Raw genomic sequence first — 23518 nt, 5'->3', positions numbered from 1 at the left:
GGCAGAAAAGTGGAGCGTGACGTATCAGAGAAGTGCCCAGGTATAAAGGGTGAAATATAGCAATCCCTTCACTGTTGTATAAAAAAAAAAGGGTTTGAAATTTTTCAAATGGGAGTGAGATGTTGAGTAGTTTCCAGGGTCAAGTAGATTTAAGAATAAGTCTAGATGAAGGAGAGGGAACGGAACGGGAGAAGATCACACAAAAGAGTACGGAGTAGAACCAGGGCCTCTTTATCCAAAGGGGTGGACTCGTAGAGAAGCCCAGGTGGGGGGGAGGAAGGTGGGAAATGAGAAATCCGGTTCGGGGGATTTTTTTGATCAGAAGACCTCGTCACCTCTCCCCCCACTATTTCGCTCTTTTTTTTTTTTTTCAAATTATCTGTCTGCGATTAAGCTGTTTCTAGAGGAACTATACTATCTATGGAGTACCTATATATTCCTTCAATCTAATTCGTATATGATAACTCTTGCTATAAGGAGTAGTTAATACATCCTATAAGGAGCACCCTATCTATCCTACAGTATATATACTCCGTACATGTTTTCCCTCTAACCCCGTCTCTCCAAGCCTGGGCACTCCACAAGCCCCGTCGATCGTACACCTGACACGGTCCATTTTTCCCCTGCGGTCCCTTTAGTCGTTCTAGAACCCCCTTTTTGAAGTCTGCATTCTTTGCAGATTAATCGAATCATTCCTATTCATGGAGAAAATTCAATTGTCGGGGGATTTAGCGATTTAGCCCAGGGAGGTAAGAGAGAAAAAAAAAAAAAATAAAGGAATGGGGAATCCCCATACCTGGAGAACGGGCTCTAGTCGAGGCCAAGAACATTCGAGCGCATCACCCTCCCCTCCGGGAAACTACCTATGATCTTGACTCCCTACTTCCCGGGTCTCATTCTTATTGATCAGGGTCCTTGTCTCCAGCATTGGCACATTGGCATTTTATGCTTGATACAACATAGTCAAATCCTTGACTCATAATACAGCATGAATCCCCGGCAAATGATGTCTCCCGTACCAGGTTCTTTCCCCCATTGAGAACCAGTCTTGTTAACCGGCTTCATTGCCCTATTAGAAGTCATTATCCCAAGACGTGGAGAGAGGGATCTTGTCAAACCTGCCAGGGACAGGTACGTGCGCGACCAGTACAACAGATTGGAAGAGACCCAAAAAAAAACCCCCCCCAAAAAACGAAAGCAAAAGAATAGAGAAAGGAAAAGTTAAGGCCGATCTAGGTGGATTCCAACATGTTTTCTGGCGCCATCGGGTGTTACTATGCGTACCTCGCATACAGGTCTCGCCTTACCTTCCCTAGGAACCGTTTTCAAGCACAAAAATCCATGCTACTTGCTCCAAAGTACCCTCTATCTCCCATGATATTCAGGTGCGTTTCAGCTACGGAGTAGTTCCTTCCATAGTCAGATCTTCAATCAATATTTTCGGCACCCCGTGACAACTTCGAAAGGATCGACCCGCTCTAGGACATTATAATTGTCCTCTTACCCCTTTGAAGGTACCCCTCGACTCCGATCTGCGGCAACCCGTGTGACCAACGAAGATGCCAATTACCAATTCCCTAGCCCCTTTATATAGATAGATGGATACATCCAGGGATGCAGTGTGTATGATTTAGAGTACCTAATCTTGCAGCTCCAGATCAGATGTGATGCCAAGCACGTGCGTAGCTTTTTTGGAATCCACGTTTGCAAAATAAAACTTAATGCGGGAGCCCACCATAGTTACATCCATGGATCCCCTGTACCCTTGTACGGAGTAAACCCTAGCGCGTATATCTACCCCCACTCGATGCTGAATTGTTAGGTAAACCCCTCTCACCCAACATTTTTTGGTTACTTGGACGAGAACACCCCGGTGTCTCCAATTAGGGACACTTTTAACAAAAGAAATTTTCAGCGGCCGCCCTAGTGGGATCTGCGTATATTCTTACAGGAAACGGGTAATGCAAACATCGAGATCAGTCTCGGGGGGGATAACGCCCCTCATCTTGTCAAAAAGGCAAATCTACTCGGACTCCTCGATCTCGCTGCGACGGCGAGCGTCAGCCTCCTCCTTCTCCTTCTTCTGCAGGAAGATCAGAGCGTTGATCTTGTCTTTGATGCTGTGCTCGGAGGTGATGGTCTGTTGGATCTGCCCACGGCCGATCAGGGTAGCCACAATGGAGGCACCAACGACGAAGGTCAGCACGAAACGGTACATGCCGTACCAGTGAGGGGCACGGCCAGTAGCCGCAGCACGGGCATCGTTGTAGTACAGGAAAGTGAAAGCGAGGAACTGGCTGATCAGAGCGTACTCGACGGGGAACAGCAAAGTAGGCCAGGCCACAGCAGGGGCGATCACACCGGCGGCGTAGCGGCGGTAGCCGAACTTACCGCCGTATCCAGCCCACTCAAGACCCCAGTGGACAGCACCGAGGAAAGAAAGGATCTAAGCGTTAACGGCGATTAGCATACTTGTATTCGGATTGCTCAGAAAGACTAGACTCGGGAATCACTCACAACGGCACCGTAGCCGATCTGGACGGGCTCGATCATGTGCAGCATGAGCTCAGCACTCTGGCCGGAGAAGATAAGACCGTCACCAAGAGCAGCGGCGCGGTTGATCTCGTAGGAGAGGAAGACGGTCTGCAAAGAGGTGGCCAGGTAGGGGACGACACCAGCCATGCCGAGGTAGAGAGCCTCCTTGGGGACTCCAGCCAGGCTGAACGTCTCCTTGATGACTTTCTATAATGACAACGCCCAATTAGCATGTGGCAACTTGGCTTCACAAGTGAAGGGAAATACGTACCGCCTCGGACTTCATGCCTGCCATAATATCAATATCGTCCTCATCGTGCTATCGTACCGGCAATTAGCCATTGATTGCTTTGGAGCAATTCACAAGCCATGTGCCCTCCCTTACCTTAGCCGTAGAAGACGAGTAGCGCACAAGAGCGGTGGTAACAGGCTTGTGGGCGGCAAGCGCGAAGCTCGGCGAGACGGAGGGACGGAGCAGATTGCGGGCAGACGAGGTCATCTGGGCCTTGCAGATCTGGTTGCCCAGGGCAGAGCGAGCCACGGAGGCATTGGAGCTCGAGAATGCGCGGAGAGCGGAGCGGGCGGCGGCGTTACGGTACATAGTGGAGAGATATACAGCTTTTCGTGGTCGTTGGGTTAGCAAGTCGAGAGAAGAAAAGCCTCGGGTATGGCCGGACAGCAGTGTCAACTCACCCAATTGGCCTTTTAAAAAATTAAATCGAAGAAGAAGAGTGGGGATTTAGGGTATACACCCGGAAAATAACTTGTTCACAAAGTCGACGGCGTGGGCTTTCCGGGAGGGAACAAATAAGAATATCCAGAAATGAAGTGACCGAGTGATGAGGTGTGGTCTGCATTCGGGCAGGCTGCAGCGACCCGAGCTGCAAATCGCAGCCCAAATGTTGGCCTCAGGCAGTCACAACTGATGCCCCAGGCATGAAAGCTCCAGTCTGGTACGGGGGCTTTTGCCCTAACCAAGTTGCCTACGTCACTCCTGGGGTAAACAAGTGTGTATCCACCAGTACGGTACAGGTATATTGCAAAAGATGGTTCTCAGTGCATCACCTCGTGCTTAAACGGTCGTGACAACGAAAGCAACCAAATTACTTACCACTGACCCCCAACTACCCACGTAGTACCAACTGTACTGTCGCTCGAGTACTCTGTACCTTTCAGATACTTTGGTGGTGGGCGGAAATGATACCCGCCCTGGCGTAAGAAGCTGTACCTCGTTTGTACCGAGTCCCTCCATATAACTTGCGTAACAGACATCACCTCTCATGATCCACGCAATCAAGGTCATTAAATTGGGCTTGAGTACCCAACATCGTGCTCTCTCAATTTAGCGCTTGTGACTTCCTGACACTCTTCCTCAATCCGACACCTAGTCATTTCGACCGATTTCCGCTCTGTTTGGAGGGGAAAGTTCCACTTATATCGCGCGTGCTCCCAGCCCGCTCAGTTGGATGGCTTGGATGTCCCATGCTACCCAGGGTTTTTGAAAGCGGCTCTTATACTACGTGAGAACCTATTCAATGAACTAGCCTCGTTCTTTAATTTCACTTGGATCACCTCTGACTTGCCAACTGCTTTCAATTACAGGCTATCACCAAATCCCCGACCCACTGACATCCGCCTCGGCCATAGAGCCCAACCACCAGGCCCAGTCAACGGCTGCACGCTGCAACAATGTTGGAGGGAGTGGTTGCTAACCTACTTAATCGGTTCCTGGGAATCTACGTCAAAAATTTCGATGCCACCCAGCTCAACATCGGAATCTGGTCAGGCGATGTCAAGCTACGGAACCTTGAACTGCGCCGTGAAGCACTTGATCAGCTACGCCTTCCTTTGAACGTCGTTGAAGGGCACCTCGGAGAGCTTACACTATCTATCCCATGGTCAAATTTACGAGGAAAACCGGTGAAAGTCCATATTGAAGATGTCTTCCTGCTCGCGGCACCCAGGGAAGATGCAGATTACGACCCGGAGGAGGAAGAAAGGAGAGCGAACGTGCTAAAGATGGAAAGAATCGAGAGCGCTGAGCTTTTGCGCGAGCGTAATGCGGAAGGCATGAGTCAAGAGGAACAGCGCCGAAACCAAAGCTTCACGCAGACCATGATCACAGCCGTCGTTGATAACCTGCAAATTTCTATCAAGAATGTACATTTCCGCTACGAAGACTCTATTGCATCTCCTGGGCATCCTTTTGCCGTTGGCGTCACACTCAAGGAATTGAGTGCCGTCAGCACAGACGGGGATTGGAAACCGACTTTCATCCAATCCGACTCCGATGTCACGCATAAACTGGCAGTCCTCGGTGCTCTCTCGGTTTATTGGAATACAGACGCCACACTGCTCGGAACCGGGCGAGGCTCTGATATAGGCGCAGACGCCCAGGGAATTGGCCGTACTGAGCTGATGGGGAAACTGAAAGCCGCGATTGATGTGGACGAAGGAAATCAATTCATGCTGCGCCCCGTTAGCGGCCGTGCTGGACTGGAGATGGACAAGTCAGGCACGTATGATCGGCCCGCTATCAAGGCACGGTTGCTCTTCGATGAGCTCGGCTTTGTTCTTGATGACAAACAATATCGCGACGCGTTGATGCTGGTGGATCTGTTCCACTATTTCATTCGCCATCAAGAACACAAGAAAATCCAGCCCAAGTCCTCACCAAAGGAAGACCCCCGGGCATGGATGAGATTCGCAGGAGAAGCCGTCCTTAGCAAGATCCATGAACGCAACAGACGCTGGACCTGGGGCTACATCAAGGAGCGCAGAGATGACCGCATCGCGTACATTGCATTGTTCAAGAAATCGAAGAAGGAAGAAGCTTTCACACCTGAAGAAACCAAGGAAATGCAGAGACTGGAAGCAAAACTCAGCTACGAGGATATTCGATTCTGGCGCTCACTTGCAAGGAACCAGCTACGGAAAGAAAATGTGGGGGTCAAAAAGCCCGCAGAACAAAAGTCATGGTCTGCCTGGCTCTGGGGCGCCAAGAAAGAGGAGTCCGAGGAGACTACTATGACCGAAGAACAACGACAAGAGCTGTATAACGCCATCGACTGGGATGAAAAAAAAGCTATCGCAGAGAGTGTGGATGTGCCCCGGGAATGGGTTAAGCTCCAAGTCAATTGGAGTCTTCGGGCTGGTAGCTTCACTCTAATCCAGGATCCTCACGGGTCGGCCAATGAGGTCATGAAGCTAGTGTTTGATAATTTCCGAGCTAAAGCACTCCAACGTTCTGATTCCTATCTCCTTGATCTTGACCTTGGAGGGCTAAAGATGTACGATGGAACTACTGCCGGGAGTCTTTATCCCCAGATCGTCAAGGTCAAGGATTCTCCCCCTGAACCTACAAAGGTACAAGAGCTAAACGAGGAAGATGATGATCTTGCATCCCAAACCAGCGCAGATGATCTTCAAGATGAAGACAGTTTGTTCCATCTTCAGCTGGAGAAGAACCCGCTCGAAAGCGATGCAGATACAGCGGTGAAGGTCAAACTGAAGAGTATTGAGGTCATTTACAACCCTCGATTCCTCGTGGGAATTGTCCAGTTCTTTGAGCCACCCGAGCGACACATGGAGTCGATTGGTGCTCTCTTGGACACCGCAGGTGCCACCGTTGAAGGACTGCGGCAGCAAACACGGGCCGGCCTCGAGTTTGCCTTGCAAGAGCACAAGAAAGTTGATGCGCAGTTTGACATTCACGCGCCCTTGTTTATCATCCCAGAAAGTATCACACAGCCAAGTTTGCTTTGCTTGATTATCGACGCCGGTCATGCCAGTGTCAACAGCGAGTTGGTCGACCGCCAAGCGATGCGAGACCTTCAGTCCAAGCAGAAACGACAGTATGAGGAGGAAGATTACAAGCAACTAGAGCATCTGCTGTACGATCGCTTCCTCATCAAACTGGACTCCACCCAAGTCCTCATCGGACCTGGCATTGAAGCAACTAAAGCGCAGCTCTACACGAATGTCGAGTCTAGGAACTTCCACATCATCGACCGTATCAATGTCGACTTTGTCCTGGAGATGTGTATCGTACCGAACGTGACACAGCTTACCCGAACACGGATTTCCGGACATCTGCCAGAGCTTCACGCATCAATCTCAGATACCAAATACAAGGGCTTGATGAAATTGATTGATATTGCCATCCCACAATTCGAGGCGGGAAAGTCTGCCTCTGATCCAATTACCGCAGCAATAGCCAAGGAAGAAGCAGCTATAGCTACACAAGCCAGATCATCATCCTTCCAACCAACAGTTCAACGTTACCTTCCCGTTGTTGACGATGACGAGGAGGAGGTTGAAGTAGACAGCGAACAGGCGAAGAAGACTTTGGATACTCCGACCAACATCCATCGCCGAGAATTCGAATTCAAGTTCACCGTTGGCCGTCTCCGTGGCTCACTGTTCCGTGCCGACCCCCATGACCCGCAACGGGATCAGTTGCTGGTTGAACTGGTTGCTGAAGGATTTGCACTGGACTTTTACATGCGTCCCTATGACATGGTCGCTGAGGTTATTCTGAAGTCCTTAAGCGTGGATGATTACATTGAGGAGAATCCGGTTCCTGAATTCAAGAGAATCATCTCTTCTAAAGGCTTCGACGCCGACGAAGACAAGGATCTGTTCCAGCTGAAGATGGTTCGGGTCAAACCTGAGTCTCCTGAGCTTGACTCAACCTATGAAGGGGTTGCCATGAACCTTGACATATCAGTCTCTACTATCAATCTTGTCGTGACAAGAAAAACACTTCTCACGCTCCTAGACTTCATCCTCCTCACATTCACAAATCCCCAACAGCCGGTTGAACCCAACCCAGAAACAGACAAGGTTATTGAAGGAATAGCAATTGTGGAAGAGAAACCCGAACAAGCCGGGAAGATTCGCATCAGGGCTAATCTCAAGAGTATAGCTCTAATTCTCAATAATGATGGAGTCCGCTTGGCGACTTTGAGTTTGAACACTGCCGACGTCGGCGTTTTCCTCGTGGGCAGCTCAATGCTCATTCAGTCTCGGATAGGCAGTCTGACTTTGGTCGATGATGTCAACTTGGGTGCCGCGGAGGACTCTGATATCCGACGCCTTTTGACCATCGAAGGAGATAATTTCGCGGACTTCAAGTACGAGACCTTCGACCCTAAGAGTGATACTTACCCCGGCTATGATTCCGAGATCTATCTACGGTCTGGTTCAATCAAGATCAATTTCCTGGAAGAACCTTACCGGAAAATCATCAACTTCCTCGTTAAGTTTGGCAAGATGCAAGCCATTTTCAATGCAGCTCGCCAAGCCGCTGCAAGCCAGGCCAACCAGCTTCAGGAGAATGCCTCGCGTGTGCGACTTGACATCATTGTGAAGACACCCATTGTAGTTTTCCCTCGTGTTATGACGGATGATCGGCCTCGAGACACTATCACTGCTCACCTTGGTGAAATCTACGCTAAGAATGAATTTGTCCCTATGGAAGAAGGAATGGATAGCCTTGCTGTCAATGTCATCTCCACTGGTGTCCGCAATATTCGGCTCACATCCAAATTCTATTTCGAAGATGGTACATCTGAGGAGCTAGAGATGATCCAGAAGGTGAACTTGGAATTTAGCATCTGCTATCTGGAGCATCAAGCAAACAACTCACGCCCAGACATGGAAATCGAGGGTTCTCTATCTCCCATTAACCTTCGTATTTCCCAGAGCCAGCTCAAGTTCTTGCTAGAGCTGTCAAAGTCGATACCGGCCGCGTTTGCCACAGATGCCGAACAGCAAGAACTGGAGGCCATGGAGTCTTTGCCCTCGTCTGTGACTGAACCTACTAGAGAGGCTACTTCAAAGGCCGTCCAGGCACAAAATGGCACGGGAACATCTGCTGATGACAGCGAAAACACAGAGACTTGGGTGCGACTTGACATGATCTTTAAGGTCGACAGTGTCGGCTTAGAGCTTATCTTAGCAAACGACGACCGGCCCGTTGGTCACCTGGAGGACTCGAGTTTATCCAAGTTCTCTCTCAATGACACGCGACTCAAGCTGCGCATCTTGACGGATGGCTCATTGGAGTCGGAACTGCTCATTCATTCGTTCTCAATACGTGATAGCCGCAAGCAGGACTCGAATAAGTTCAGAAATATTATGTCTTTGATCAACAACGATGTACAGCAGCAGTTCATGGCTAGCGTCTCCATATCTGGAGGACCAGAGAAACATCTCATTGCAATGCTCACTATCGACAGCCCTCGCATTATGTTTGCTTTGGATTATCTGTCTGCTTTACAGTCATTCAGCCAATCTGCCTTTGCTTCCGATGAACCAGTAGAAGTGGTGGTGGAGGAGAGTGAATCACCCGAAGAGTCTGAATCAGGGTCCGATGCTGCTGCAATTTCCAACAAGGCTATAACTGAGGCTTCTTCGGGTGATAATACAGCAGCGGCCATGACCGTATCACTCAGGATGAACCTTGTTGATGCTCAGGTGATCATGGTGGCCAACCCTGCCATTCCTCACTCCGAAGCTATCGTCCTTGGCACTAAAGAAGTCCTCATCTCTCACCAAAATGTGTCGACTCTACAAATACAAAAAGTAGGCATGTTCCTGTGCCGCATGGATAAGTTCGAGACATCTCGACTTCGCATTTTGGACGATTTTACACTTGAAATGTCCATCGACAGTCGATCGCAAGATAAGGAATCTGCTTTGACCTCTATTGAGGTGCACCTTGAGCCTCTCGTTCTTCGCTTGTCTCTGCGTGATATCTTGATGGCAATTCAGATTGTTAACAAAGCATCTGAAATGAGGGCTCAGAATGGTCAGCAAATCGAGAGCGGAGAGGCAAAGAAAATCGCGGACACGAAATCAACCAATAGTCGTTTGGCCAACAAGACGCCCTCTACTATTGCTAAGAGAGCTAGTCGCCTGAGTCAAGGAGTTGGAAGCCTGGACCAGACAACTGCGTCACAGAATACAATTGTCCTTAGGCGCGAAGAGATGTCTGCCAAGATCGACGGAATTAGAGTCATCCTTATTGGTGACTTGCACGATCTGCCTTTGCTCGATTGGAGTGTCAAGAAATTCAACGTCGATGTGCGCGACTGGTCATCAACACTTAATGCTGATACCAATTTTGAGACGTTCTTGAATGTGTATAACTTCTCTAAGTCAGCCTGGGAGCCGTTGATTGAGCCCTGGCAGCTGGGATTCCACATGGCCAAGGAAATCAACCCGGATGTTTTCTCGTTCGATGTGTATTCACACAAGACAATGGAGCTTACCGTAACATCCGCTACGATTGCACTCGCATCCAAATCCTTCCAGTTCCTCTCTACGGATCAGGATGTCCTTTCCAAGCCACGAGGAGCTGATGCCCCATACCGAATTCGCAACTATACTGGATTTGACCTCAGAGTCTGGGCCGATATCAGCGCAGGAGGGGAAGGCCCAGCGGCGAAGCTAACTGATGGTGAAGAATCTCCATGGCGATTTGAAGATTCCACCGCTGTCCGTGAAACGCTAACACCAGAAGGCCACGGCGGAGTGGTTGGTGTCAAACTGGAAGGCAGTGGCTTCGATAGCATCAGTCGCATTCCTGTTGTGCGCGAGGGCGAGACCATCTACGCTCTCAAGCCGAAGCAAGAAAATGTTCTTCACCGACTACTCGTGGAAGTCAAACTGGGACCCGATAATGTCAAGTACATCACATTCCGTTCGCCGCTCCTCATCGAGAACAACACCCAAATCCCTGTGGAATTGGGCATCTTCAGCCCTAGAGACGGCCACTTGTTGAAGATCGAGAAGATTTTGCCTGGCGATGCACGACCGGCTCCTGTTGGATCAGCGTATCTCCATTCTATCGTTGTTCGCCCCGATCAAGGCTTCGGATATGACTGGTCAGATGAGCGACTGTTCTGGAAGGACCTCATCAAGCGACCCACACGTACTGTCAAGTGCGTTAGCGAAAGCGGACAGCAGTCCCCTTCTTTCTATTTCCAAGTCAACGCAACCTTTGATAGCAAAGATTCGCTAACCAACGTGTATCCCTACATGAGAATCCGAATCTTCGCTCCTGTGGAGATTCAGAACCTGTTGCCCTATGATTTCAAGTACCGCATCTACGACAAGAATACCAAGAAGGATTGGACAAACTTCCTGAGGAAGGGTGGCGTCAGCCCAGTCCACGTCGTGGAGCTGTCCCACTTGTTGTTGCTCAGCATTGATCTGCAAGATACGGTCTTCCGCCAGAGCGAGTTTGCCATTGTCAACGGCAATGCTCAAGAATACCGCAGAGAGCATACCTTATCTCTTAAGGATGAGCGGGGTCTTCAACTAAAGTTACAGCTGCATTACTTCAACATCCCCAACAGTGGTGGTGCTTTCAAGGTTTCTGTTTACAGCCCATACCTTATCTTGAACAAGACTGGCCTTCCCATGGACATCCAAAGCAAAGCGTTCCTTCAGTCTGCGAGAAATGCTGCCGGGCAAGGACTCAGAGCCGATCCAAGAGACGAGGGCCGTGCACTCCCATACATGTACTCTTATGCCAACGAGGATCAACGAAACCGATCTATCCTAAAGGTCAGCGACTCTGCATGGAGCAAGCCGCAGAGTTTTGAGGCTATTGGCAGTACCTTCGAGGTCATCTTCCCCGATCGCCAAGGCAGATCTGAGTTCCACTCTGGAGTGTCTGTTGCCGAAGGCGAGGGCAAGTACAAGCTGACCAAAGTGGTCACACTTGCTCCGCGTTTCATCCTAAAGAGCAAGCTCAACGAAGATCTTCTCGTGCGCGAACCAGGATCCTCCAATGTACTCCAGCTTCAAAACGGGCAGTTAGTACCACTTCATTTCCTTCGCCAAGTACAAGAGAAACAGCTGTGCCTCTGCTTCCCGGGCGTCAACAACCAATGGTCTTCTCCGTTCAGCATCGCAAACGTTGGAACTGTGCATCTGAAGTTAGCCAAGGCAAACCAGCGTCAGAAGCTGATCAAGGTTGATATCGTAATGGAAGGAGCAACCCTTTTCTTACACTTCAGTATCGAGTCTCGCAATTGGCCGTTTTCCATGCGCAATGAAAGCGATATGGAGTTTATTTTCTACCAAGCCAATCCAAATGTGGAAGATGATGATGAAGACGACCAAGCTAGCGGCTGGAGACCGATCCGGTATCGAATTCCCGCGCGGAGTATCATGCCGTATGCGTGGGACTACCCGGCGACAAAAAACAAGTCGCTTGTGTTGACCTGTCAGGGCAAAGAGCGCCACATCAAGCTTGCTGAGATAGGAAACTTGATCCCAATGCGGATTCCACCTTCGCAGCCTGGCGGATACCAGAAGATCATTGACATCAATATTGCTGCCGATGGGCCCACCCAGACTCTGGTGCTGTCCAATTTCAAAGCATCGAAGAGTATGTACAAGCAACAAAAAGGACAATCTTCCCAGACTGGCACGAACACTGGGTTCGAGATCAAGGAAATGAATTCGGACGTCAACTTCAAGGCCCAACTTCGTTTAGGTGGCATTGGAATCTCATTGATCAACCAAAACCTGAAGGAACTGCTGTATCTTACATTCCGCGAGATTGAGATCAAGTTCAGAGAGTCAAGATTGTACCAGACCCTGAACACGACCATTAAGTGGATCCAGATCGATAACCAACTCTACGGTGGAATCTTCCCCATCTTGCTTTACCCCAGTGTTGTTCCGAAGACCGGCAAGGAGATGGAAGCACACCCGATCTTCCATGCAATGGTTACACGGGTTAAGGACGACTCGTACGGTGTTCTCTATGTCAAGTATGCGACCTTGCTATTGCAGCAAATGACACTTGAACTGGATGAGGACTTCGTCTTTGCCATGCTCGACTTTGTCAAGATTCCGGGTGCTTCGTGGGCCGAGGAACAAGAGGGCAAACTTTGTGATGAAGACCTCAATATTCCAGAGCCGCAACAGGCAGACAATGGCCAAGATGTGTACTTCGAGCTCCTTCATCTCCAGCCCATGCAGATGGATATCTCTTTCATGCGTACCGAGCGCGTCAACGTGGAAGATGAAATGCAGCCCTCCAACCCGTTGATGTTCTTTGTCAACGTCATGACAATGTCGATGGGTAATGTTAATGATGCACCTGTCCGACTTAATGCGCTGATGCTCGAGAATGCCCGCGTCTCCTTCCCCAGCCTGGTCGGCAATGTTCGTGCACACTACACTCAAGAATTCCTGCGCCAAATCCATATCATTCTTGGTTCAGCCGACTTCTTGGGTAACCCTGTTGGTTTGTTCAACAATGTCAGCTCCGGTGTCGCCGCCATCTTCTATGAGCCATATCAGGGTCTGGTCATGACCGACCGTCCCCAAGAGCTGGGTATTGGTATCGCAAAGGGTGCCACTAGCTTCGTAAAGAAGTCCGTCTTCGGATTCTCAGACAGTATGGCCAAACTCACTGGAAGTATGTCCAAGGGTCTCGCCGCGGCTACTCTTGATAAGGAGTTCCAAACCCAGCGCCGGATGTCCAAGGTGCGCAACCGCCCCAAACACGCGCTGTATGGGATCACGGCTGGTGGCAACGCGTTTGCAACTAGTCTAGCCAGCGGTATCGGTGGGTTGGCGCGTCATCCACTGCAAGGTGCCGAGAAAGAGGGTATCCAAGGATTTCTCAAGGGTGTTGGAAAGGGTGTCCTTGGATTGGCTACCAAGCCAGCAATCGGTGCATTCGATCTTGCGTCCAGTAAGTTATACCATTTTCTCTCTCTGGGTTTGATAACTAACAGTTCACTACTAGATCTGGCAGAAGGTGTTCGCAACACCACTACTGTTTTCGATGCCGAGGGTCTCGATCGTGTTCGACTCACCCGTTTTATTGGCACCGATGGCATCGTGCGCCCCTACTCGCAGCGTGAGGCTCTCGGACAGTTCTGGCTGAAGACCACAGACGATGGCAAATACTTCAATGAGGATTACATTGCCCACCTAGAGCTTCCTGGTCGAGACATGCTGGTCTTGTTAACGTACGCACGCATCATGCTGGTGCGCACGAAGAAGCTGTCGACCGAGTGGGACATCCGTCTTACAGATATCCAAACCATCTCCAAGGAGCGCACGGGAATGAGTATTACGCTCAAGGGCGGTGCCAACGGACCCTTCATTCCTGTCCAAGACGAAAGTTCACGGAACTGGTTGTACAGACAGATTGCTGTTGGTAAGCGGTTACCCAGATCATGCTAGATAGTGTCACTCGCTAACCAAATCCCTTCTCCAGCTGTTAATGCTTTCAATGAGAAGTATAATGCCAGGGGATAGAGAGGAAGAGGCACTCACTCCCTGGTATTATTAACGATGTCATGAGATGGACTGCTTTTCATTCATGGGGCGGGGATTATCAATACTCACAGAGCATATAAAGGGTAAGTTGCTCTCGGTTTCTCGGGTTGTTCCATTCACGCACATAGGTTGCATCGTTTTTGCTTCCTGGCCTGACTTGACGGCCTTTTCACTGCTTCTCCTCAATGGACACAGCGACGAAGAGTTCAGTTTTGTGCATTTCTACGATTTGTTTAACTTGTGTCAATCAGACAACTTCAGTATCTAAAATGGACCTGTCTTGCAATATACCTCTTTTAACAACTGTAACTAGGCGCAATTTTGTATTGTAAATGATATCAAATGGCTCCAGCTTCTTCTAAAACTACATGTAGAAATTGAAGCAAATCATATTTTCATTCTACCTCAACGCAAGATAGCTCCAAGCAAATGAAAACTAAGATGTCAAGCCAATCACCCCATCTGGACATGGGTTAGGGAACAGCCCTGTCTGGCCCCATTTGTTGGGCCGTGTTCTTGATTGTATGAAGAAACATAGACGGGAAACAATGTCGACCATAGCGATCCTCAGAGATCTAGAACAGACAAATCAGTCAATAATTCCCATGATCCCAAGATCGATACCCAATGAGACAAAACTTTGGAAGAAAATACTATACTAACCGTTTTCCCACCTTCATGCTCTGCAGTCTTGTACCCAAGCCAGCGCCTATACAAATCCTCCCCGCTATGCGTCGTAAACATATACGACAGCCGGTACATTATGTGATCAAACAGATGATCAAAATTCCAAATACTACCCGGACCCCCGTTAATATTCTCCGGCGGACCAGGGTTGTAGATACGCGCCAGTTCCCTCGGCGTCCACTGACCATCCGCATAGATCGGGTGCGGGACATGCACAGCTTTGAGACCATGAAACAAAGCCCACGATGCACCCGTCATCTCTGACGCGAGACCAAGACCCTTCGTCGCCTGTGCGTGGTGGATTAGATCCAGAAGACGCTTTGAGTACCGGCCCATTGTGATGACTGCGGCTCGACGCGGCGTATCCAGTCCGTATCTGAAGTTCCAGATCTTGTCCGGGAATGTCCACTGCGTATCTTGTGGGTTGAATATTGGTAGGAATGTAATGAAGTCTGCTTCTTCGCCTACGCCCCAGGTGTAGTTGTCTTGGTCTGGGTATGGTATTGGAGGATCCGGGCCTAGTGGTCTGATCCCGGTGCCGGTTACTGGGCCCCAGATTGTGCGGTTGGATCTATCGGAGAGGCTCTCGTGGACCATTTGTGTGAACTGGCTCCAGTTGCCATGGGCACCTGGGGTATAGAAGTAGGCATTACGTTCCCAGAGGTATTTTCGGGGTTGTTCGCGTGCGAATGAGACTGCTCGGTCGAGGAAGTGGTAGATGTGCCCTGTGTGTCGACCGTCCATTTCTAGTTGCCAATAGTAGTCGTAGTGGGGATACAACTGGGAGAAGATTTGGAGAGGTTGGTGGTGTTGGAGTTGGGGACTGTGAGTGCTGTTAAAACGAGTTGTCTTTAACATCAATTGATAGGAAAGGGTCAATCCACCTGTGCTCTTCTATCTTGGGATACCAGGCTTCCAATAGTTTATTATTGAAGAAAAGAGCCATGTTCCTAAATTCCTTTGGGATGGCATTCCTGAGCCGGTTGATGGTCTTGATGTCAGAAAAGATGGGCATCTCGTTTTCCTTGACATGACACAGGAGGTAGATCTGATATTCACCACCCGAATGCAAGGAAAGTTCCATAATCAAAGCCCGAAGGTATTCACGATGGTGAGGCTTCCAATTGAGTCCATTCCACGCGCGAATTAGCACTGCCGAACGAGAATGGTACTGCTTCACACCCGAAGCGCGCACAGGTGACTCCCATACTTTGTGAGGGTCTTGGGGAAGATCGAAGGCCAGTGGACTCTGGGTCGAAGAGTTGGCGGTCTCGATTGACTTGTATCTGTCGGCATTTCTTTCCAAGCAGAGGTTTTGCAGCCTGTCCCAATCAACCTCGTACCACGGCACTGCGGGAGGGCGCGAGAAACCCGGTACCTCATCTTCGCCGTCGCCATCGTATCCATACGCCCCAAAGCGGGAGTACCGGTCCATGCAGACATTTTTGTCGAGGCCCAGTGCCTCGTAAGATCCGAATCGCGGTGCTGGGAACCCCGCTTGTTGGCCCTTGTAGACTTGGATCATGTCTTCTGTGGACCTGCGGTCGAGATATCGACCCCTGGGGCCGATGCAGGGCTGGAATTTTCCATGAAACTGCTTCTTCCATCCTCGACTATTGTAAATCGGGTATGGATCGTAGATAAGTGGGACTGGGTGCGAGGTGTTGGACTCGATGCTGGTTAGGGTCAAAGTACCGCCCTGATAGAATCGCTTGTCTCTAATGCACAACCCCTTTTTTTAGCTGAATGATATACCACCACTCTTTGAAATAGATACAAACCTCCGATCATGTGCCATGCCCAACACATCCGGCTCAGGTGAGTCCTCGTCTGCTACCTTGTCCCACACACCAACAGTCCCATAATACTGACCAGGCCGAAGAATCCTGGTGCCATACAACGAGGCAGAGATGGTCATAAGATTTGCCTCTGGGTATCCAAATAGATATGAGCTAGTCTGGATAGCGGTGATCAGACAGGCAAGATACCCCAACCAGCGCAACCAAGCCCACCAGGGATCCCATGGAGAGACGGGAGACCTAAAATCAAACGGAGAGGGCGTCCTGTTTCTGGTAAGGAGTTTCATAACGAGCGATAACTAAGTTACAAGGCAAAAAAAATGCACGCTTTGGCTTCGAGCACAGGATGTGCGTGGTATGTGTGGTAGGATGGAAATGGAAGTGCTGAGATGAGCAATTAGATTGTATGAACAGGTCAAACCTGTATAAGAGAAAGACGAAGCGATGAATCCGTTTGGCCGTAACACCTACAAGGCCGTTTGATAGGGTTAAGGGGCCTACGATGTCATCACTACGCGGCGTTGACTGCATCTCCGACTAAGACCTGGGTCATACCACACTCAAATCCGACGTGATCGATCTGACTGAACATCAACAGTCTAAGTCTCAGAAGCCAAGAAAAGGGAGTGTTGGAAATGACTTGGAATGCCATCTCCAAGCTGTGTGACTGTCATTTGTACCAACTTCCAAAATTTTCCAGTTGAAAAGTGGATGTAACCCGCATTTCCTGATTTGGCTACTTGTTAAAGATCTGAAGCACTAGGATTCTTGTCTATGGCTTGCTATCTCCCTTGCACACTTAAGTCGTGTGGGCTATTAGAAAAGACAGGTTTTGGAGAATCATTTGGTTAGCCTTAGGACATGACTTGTCATTCACACATTGATATTCGAACAGATTGGCCCAGCTACCCATGATCGCAAGTGGAGAGAAATCCATGATGTCTATATAAAGAGCAGATAAAAAATAGCGCAAGTCTTTCATTTCGTTTCTAGAAAGACATCTCATCCTATCAGAGAGCTCATCGTGGGGGGAGACCGAGTAATATATATGAACGGCCATTAATCACATTACTAGGAGTTGTCTGGGCAGTACCTAAGTTCCATCTACGCAAAGTAGCTCTTCCATAGAACACCCGATAAGTCTTCTAGCTGATCCGATGTGAAGGCCTATAAGAATTATCGTCAGCTATTTGCTTCGAAAAAGGATTGAGGAGAAACACAGAAACACGAACCTTTGCATCAATATGCCAAGTATCTTGTCTAGTCTTCTTGAACTCGCTGATAATCGACTTCACGCTCGAACCAACAATGCCAGGATCGTTGGCTGCGCGGATACTGAGTGAAGTCAATGCCTCAGGCATCCAGGGAGGCGGGGGACTGTTGTAGGGGAAGGCCTGAATCAATGCGCCGAGACCCAACACAGCGCCGTGGCGAACAATGATTAAGCGGTTGTGCTCGGGAGTAGGGGCTCCAGCGCTGGACGATACCGTGGAGGAGGCGATTCCTGAGCGGAAGGTCTTTGGCTTCTTAGGGAGAGGGTTGTCTGCTAGAACCTTCGTGAAGCGGTCATGGAAGCGACTGACCATCTTTTCCCGCAGGAAGACAGGCGAGCATCGGACCATACCGGATAGTGTGGCTGAGGCGCCAGCACGGACTTCGTGCTGGGGGTCTTCGAGCATGGAGGCGATACACTCGAAGAGCTTGTCGCGGTCTGCGGGGTCGAGCAGGAACAGGCGGCGGAAGTAGATGATTTGGATGTTGATCATGATACGTAAGCGCTGATGCCATGATGGGGATGTCTGTCCGATACGGATGAGAGATTGTATGAATTCAGAATTTTTCTCGGCTGGATACGGGATATTGGGGAGGTGACGGAAAACGTGGTATGCAAGGGACTGGAGCTCTGGGTCTTCCTTCACATCCATCATGTGCAGGAGCTGAGCGGTGAAGACATTGGGGAAGAATGAGACAAGCTGGGTACACTCGTGAGAAGACAAAGTCGAATCCAGCCAAAGGAGAACAGTTTTGCTGCCCGAGGTGTAGGATGAGGGTGTCTGTTGACCAGGAGTCCTGGCCTTCCGCCATTCTTCGATTCGAGTGAAGACTCCATGAATCACCTTTGTAAAATCTTCGGTAGGCGGGTAGGGATATGTGCCGACAGAAGACGCGGATTTCTGGGCCTCTAGAAGATGCTGAACATCAGGGTACGACTCGTGGTACCTCGTACGATAAATAGTTGCAAGAGTTTGACCCATTGCTTCGCGGACGCCCTTGTACGGGTGGTCCAAATGTGCGAGGAAATCTTCCACAATGGGCTTCTCGAGCTGGTAATGCCAACCAGAATCAATGATACATTGATGCAGGAGGTTGATCTTGGAACTTTCCTTGAAAGCTGCGTTGGTCGACATGTCAAGACGGAAGCTGGATAGCCAATCGACCAACGGCCAAGCGCGGCGGGGATCACGGCATTGAAGGATCATGTGAAGGAATGTTGTCCAGTAGCCAGAGTTCTCTGGAGTGAGGCCGTCGGTGAAGATCTGCCGTACAATGGGGAATGCATACGCCCAGACCATAGTCCGCTTCTCCACGCCTGTATCCGTCACAGAGGATATCAAAGCCCCGAGAATTTCAGCCGTGGCACGATGTTGGTGCTTATCACTGCCATCTTCAAAGACTTCTTTGATCTCTTCTCGGATTTCCTCAAACGAGGCGGCTGTAAGCCCGTCCCGAATCATGAGCTCGAATGCGTAGAGAAGCAACATGGCACAGGACATGCGGAACTTGTCAGCAGATGGGTCCCGTGGCTCTTGCTTCAAGTACATGAAGAACTTGGAGAACCACTCGCGAGTAAATAACTTGCCCATCTTGGTACGAACCTTCCATTCAACATCGTCATACTCAATGTCCCGTGCTACGTTGGACTTGTAAGCAGGCATAGTCTTGCCCCACACAAGCCAGCCTGGGAAATCATGATCAACGTAGTACTCTGCCTCAGGTTTCGCGAAGCTAGAAATATACTCTTGGGTGTATCCCTTCTCATAGGGCTTTGTTGCAACCTTGATCTTTGACGGGAAGCGCTGATGACCAAGAACATAGTTCTTATACTCGTGGGTGCAAATTGCTCGCACATCAATCATAGTGAATAGCGCGATTAGCGCCTGGGAGTACATGCCGCGCAAGCCAGGGTGGTCGTCAATAGACCCGAGTGTCATCAGCTCGATCAAATTATCGCTGGCGATATAGTCGAAGCGGAGACCCATAGTGATGACAATGGTCGCAGCGCGGCTAGCAATCTTCCAGTGGGATACCCGTGCCAGGTTTACCAGCTCTTCGGCCAGGTCAGCTTTCTTTTTCTCGATAGCAACGCGCTTGCTATTGACAACTGCGCGCTTTTTCTCGATCTGCCCGGTGACATCCTCAGTAGGAGCTATTGCCTCTACAATTTCTTGATCTAGGATAGCCATTCGCTCCATCGCGCGACCGTAATCCATGACCTGGAATACTGCGGTAGAGCAAATCTTCTGGACTGAAGGCTTGTCAACGGCGCTGGCATCGATAAAGGTTCTGACCACGGCAGGCGCATACTTCCAATGCCGCCCAACAGTTTTGGCTACACTGCTCAGAAGCAACGAGTAAAGTGCTCCCTTGATGCGTGCATGGTCATTTTCCTTGACACCTCTTTGCAGAGCCGTGAGTAGAGGGGGGATGACCAGCAGTCTGCCACCATAGACCGCCTTGAGTGCTGACTCGCCTGCGTTTTGGGCATTACGGCGCGTCTCTGTGTAGAGAGAGACACAGGATTCGGCGATATCAAGAAGAAGAATTTCATCAAGCTTAGACCGAGGACGGGGAGAAGCGTTGTGTCTTAGCCGTTGCAGGTGATATACGTTGGCTCTGCGCACAAGCAGGGCTCTGGGGTAATCTTTTCGCATACCACTCATCTTATAAGGATGAATGTCCGCGGCCAAGAGGCGAGTTACTCGGTCTAGTACATGAGCGGATCTCTCAATGCCCACATCAACAAACCACGATCTGAAGGCAGAGTACAAAGCCCCAAAGCAAGGAACATCATCCTCTTGCTTATCACTCAAGAACCGGTGTACATCATGCAAGACCCAACCAGTTCGCTCACGTAGTTCATGGATGGTGGTATATAACGGGTCTCCTTCTTTGAGGGCATACCCAGTGGGGTAGGTGAAAGCTTGTCTGATTATAGCATCATCAGAGCTGTCCAGGACAGTGTCAGGATCTTCCTCGATGTCATTTGAAACACCAAAATCACCACCCATCTCAACATCCCCAGAGGGGCCGTTTGAAGGTCCGAGCGTTGTAGTTGATGCGGCTTTGGGATCAAAGAGAACGGAAACTCCAGACAACACGAGCCGCAAGAGCACAAGGTTCCGAGTAACCTCATCCGACCAGTCCTTGCCGCTTCCATCACGTTTGACAATTGATGTCTCATGAGTCAGCGCAGACAGCGACTTCAAAGCCGTCTCTGTTTGGATTTTGAAGACGTCGACGGCAAACTCAATTTCCCGACGCGTCGGCACGTGCCAATTGATGTTGAGGTTGTTCACATCAGCTTGATAGCTCCATAGCTTCGGCCCGATGCCGTTCGCTTTGACTGAAGGTTCGTAGAGTGAAAAATCATTAGTGTAGGTTCCAGTCAGATTGAGCAGAAGGTGGTGGATGAAGTTGGAAATATGGACTGTAGGAATGCCACGGCAGTTCTGTTGCATGTAGACTGCAATGTCAAACAGTTCCTGGCGGTGGCCAATGACGGCGCTGCCGACATGCACCACACACATGCTCAGCATACTGACATTCCAGACTAGACCTCGATCACGAGGCAAAACATCAGTTCCTGTGGTTCGTGTTGATCCGGCACCATTGTCTTCAATCTCGGTACGGATAGCCGCAGTCAAGACAGGGATGAAACGCTTGAGGGCCTTCTCGGGGTTCACCTTGCACAGGGCATTGCAGATGAAAGCCATTGCATCACGAGCCTGGTGAATGACGTGGTTGGACACGAAATCTACAATCTTCCCCAAAGCGATATCGAAATACTCCGGGGACAAAGAAGCGAGCAAAGGCATGAACGTGGCGGGGAGAGTGTTCACGATATTCTCTTCGGGCGAACCGTTACGAACTCTGGAGACGTCGGGCAGATTTTCCAAGAGGGTGAAGACGCGACCCAGGAAAGCTATCGTGAAGTCTCCGAAACCACATGTCGAAGAGCGCAAGATCAATTCCTCGGTCTCATCATCCAACTCTGTATCATAACCAAGCTGCACATCGGACCCTTGCTCTTCCATCCTCTCCATTTCACCTGAGATCCATTGCATGGCAAGCATATTGCAGTTGATGTCATCTCGCCCTTGGGTCAAGTCAACCATAGGAATATTGTAACAGGCCGATTGAATGAACGACAGGGCATGAAGCGATTTTTCAAGGTCGTTCGCATCAATGCCAGGGAGGGTCAGACCCAACAAGGTTGTCATATGACAGCGGTAACCCTTGGTGCGTGAAATAACACGAGATAGCGATGTCATAGCCCGAAGCGAGGACGCAGTTCGGTGCACTTCGACAAGACCTTGCAGCGCAGGGTAGATTCTCTGCAAAGCCCCGGGTAGGATGAGATGCGGTTCTAAGTAGGCCAAGCCTTGTAAAGTCGACAGGGAGAAGGTCATTGCAGTGCTGCTTTTAGCATATATTCCCATGAAGATTACGTCACGGATGCACAAGACAAACCGCCGCTTCAGAGGCTCATTCAATTGTCGCTCAGGTGGGACATCCATCTCACCGGTTTGTTCGCGATTCCAACGCATGACAAAAAAATCGGTCAGGTAATAAACCAGTTGTGACAGAGTCTTGGTCCAATGGCCCGAGTTTGAAGGGTGGAAAAAAGTCTCAACGGCTTGGATGAGTCCTTCCAGCTGTGTGAGAATAGAAACTTCGGCATCCACACAAGCGGGTGAAAGCGACATTACAATCCACCGGGCAATATGGTGAGCAACCGGGTGCTTCCGCCCATCGCGATCAAGCATGATACCCAGACCAGACGAAATATCCACCAAGGCACTATACGGGGAAGTAGATTGCCCGACCGGGATTTCCAACAACCTCAGTATCGCGGTAAAAACGAGAGCAGACTGTTCCTTTGTGAAGATACCATGCTCGGAGAATGGAATGTGAGCAGCCGGCAGAGAATCTCGGGCCAACCGGGAGAGATAGTCCAGATATGTTGTGTCGAATGTTTTTGACCGACCGACCAATGACCACAAATGGAAATGTGTAGGCAGATGGCTCTGTGGTTGGAGATCGGCTCGCGAATCCGGAGCAGGGGAGGTCGGAAGCAGCAAATTAATGAGCCCGGCGACAACGAAGGCACCTTCTGAGAACGATGTGGTATAATGAGGCAAAAACTCTTCTAGCATGGCGGGAAGTTCACACGGGTCAATGAATAATTGAGCAAATGCGCAAAGCTTGGTCAGGGTCTTGACATTCCGCTTTAGGTTGGTCGAGTGAACAAGGCCGGACTCAGTGGGAAGGACAAAAGCCTTGAGCTCCTTGTATAGGGGCTTCCAATCTAACACGAGGTCTTTGACTGGCTTTAGATAATGCTTGCGCCTAAGAATTCTGGGTTAGCAGCCGCACTACTCCCTCAACAACTCTGGTCGAAACTCACTTCGTGAGAAGCATGAACATGCTCGAAAATCGCTCGGCGACCGACGGGTCAATACCAGGAGCAAGTGCAAGCTCAAAATACAATTTTACAAGGCTGATGCGCTGCGCCCGGGTTGGATCAAACTTGAGCGACAGCCATCCGCGTAGCTCGCGTGTCCAGTGCACGGCTCCGGGATTGAAGTCGCCGGCCTCCACTGCAATATAAAGCTGGTTCAAAATCTCTCGCAGATTTTGATTACGCTCAGTCTCATCCTCGAGCTGGTATGGAAGATATTTGAAGTATGGGTAGGTACGGGGCCGCACGCGGGCTATCGGTTCGCCTTCGCTATTCACGGCGACGGGCTCACCACCGGGCGAGGTCGCCCGGGACAGCTCTTGTGCATGATGGAAATTGTCTGATGTTAGAATCGCCTTGCGGCCGGAGTCTTCCATTGTCGGATGAGAGGCAAGAAAGGAAATAGTCGACACGGGGTGGAGATGAGGTGAGGGAG

The 23518-nt window shown here is 50.0% G+C and overlaps 4 protein-coding genes across 4 annotated transcripts; 1 reads left to right on the top strand and 3 right to left on the bottom strand.

Annotated features, from left to right (window-relative positions):
• Positions 1-2023: 2023 nt before the first annotated feature.
• Pdw03_0730 (Transmembrane protein 69) lies at positions 2024-3392 on the bottom strand (the record flags this gene model as incomplete). Its single annotated transcript, XM_014680509.2, has 6 exons — positions 2024-2446; positions 2518-2742; positions 2807-2854; positions 2921-3153; positions 3229-3237; positions 3308-3392. The coding sequence occupies 6 exons, from the start codon at positions 3390-3392 to the stop codon at positions 2024-2026; spliced, it is 1023 nt and encodes a 340-aa protein (XP_014535995.2).
• Positions 3393-3471: 79 nt separating this feature from the next.
• On the top strand, positions 3472-13833 carry Pdw03_0729 (Vacuolar protein sorting-associated protein vps13; the record flags this gene model as incomplete). Its single annotated transcript, XM_066099704.1, has 8 exons — positions 3472-3534; positions 3672-3749; positions 3804-3833; positions 3989-4055; positions 4138-4239; positions 4322-13261; positions 13316-13732; positions 13793-13833. 8 exons carry the CDS (start codon positions 3472-3474, stop codon positions 13831-13833), a joined length of 9738 nt encoding a protein of 3245 aa, XP_065957431.1.
• Positions 13834-14327: 494 nt separating this feature from the next.
• On the bottom strand, positions 14328-16627 carry Pdw03_0728 (Z1 domain containing protein; the record flags this gene model as incomplete). Its single annotated transcript, XM_066099703.1, has 4 exons — positions 14328-14429; positions 14518-15364; positions 15426-16259; positions 16323-16627. The coding sequence occupies 4 exons, from the start codon at positions 16625-16627 to the stop codon at positions 14328-14330; spliced, it is 2088 nt and encodes a 695-aa protein (XP_065957430.1).
• Positions 16628-17444: 817 nt separating this feature from the next.
• Pdw03_0727 (Proteasome activator subunit 4, putative) lies at positions 17445-23459 on the bottom strand (the record flags this gene model as incomplete). The annotated part of the gene is made up of 3 exons (XM_014680506.1): positions 17445-17507; positions 17573-22970; positions 23029-23459. The coding sequence occupies 3 exons, from the start codon at positions 23457-23459 to the stop codon at positions 17445-17447; spliced, it is 5892 nt and encodes a 1963-aa protein (XP_014535992.1).
• Between the last annotated feature and the right edge of the window lie 59 nt (positions 23460-23518).

Source organism: Penicillium digitatum, chromosome 4, assembly GCF_016767815.1.
Source record: "Penicillium digitatum chromosome 4, complete sequence".
Taxonomy (NCBI): Eukaryota; Fungi; Ascomycota; class Eurotiomycetes; order Eurotiales; family Aspergillaceae; genus Penicillium; species Penicillium digitatum.
The sequence above is the reverse complement of the archived record's forward strand: the minus strand, read 5'-3'. Positions and strand labels throughout refer to the sequence as shown.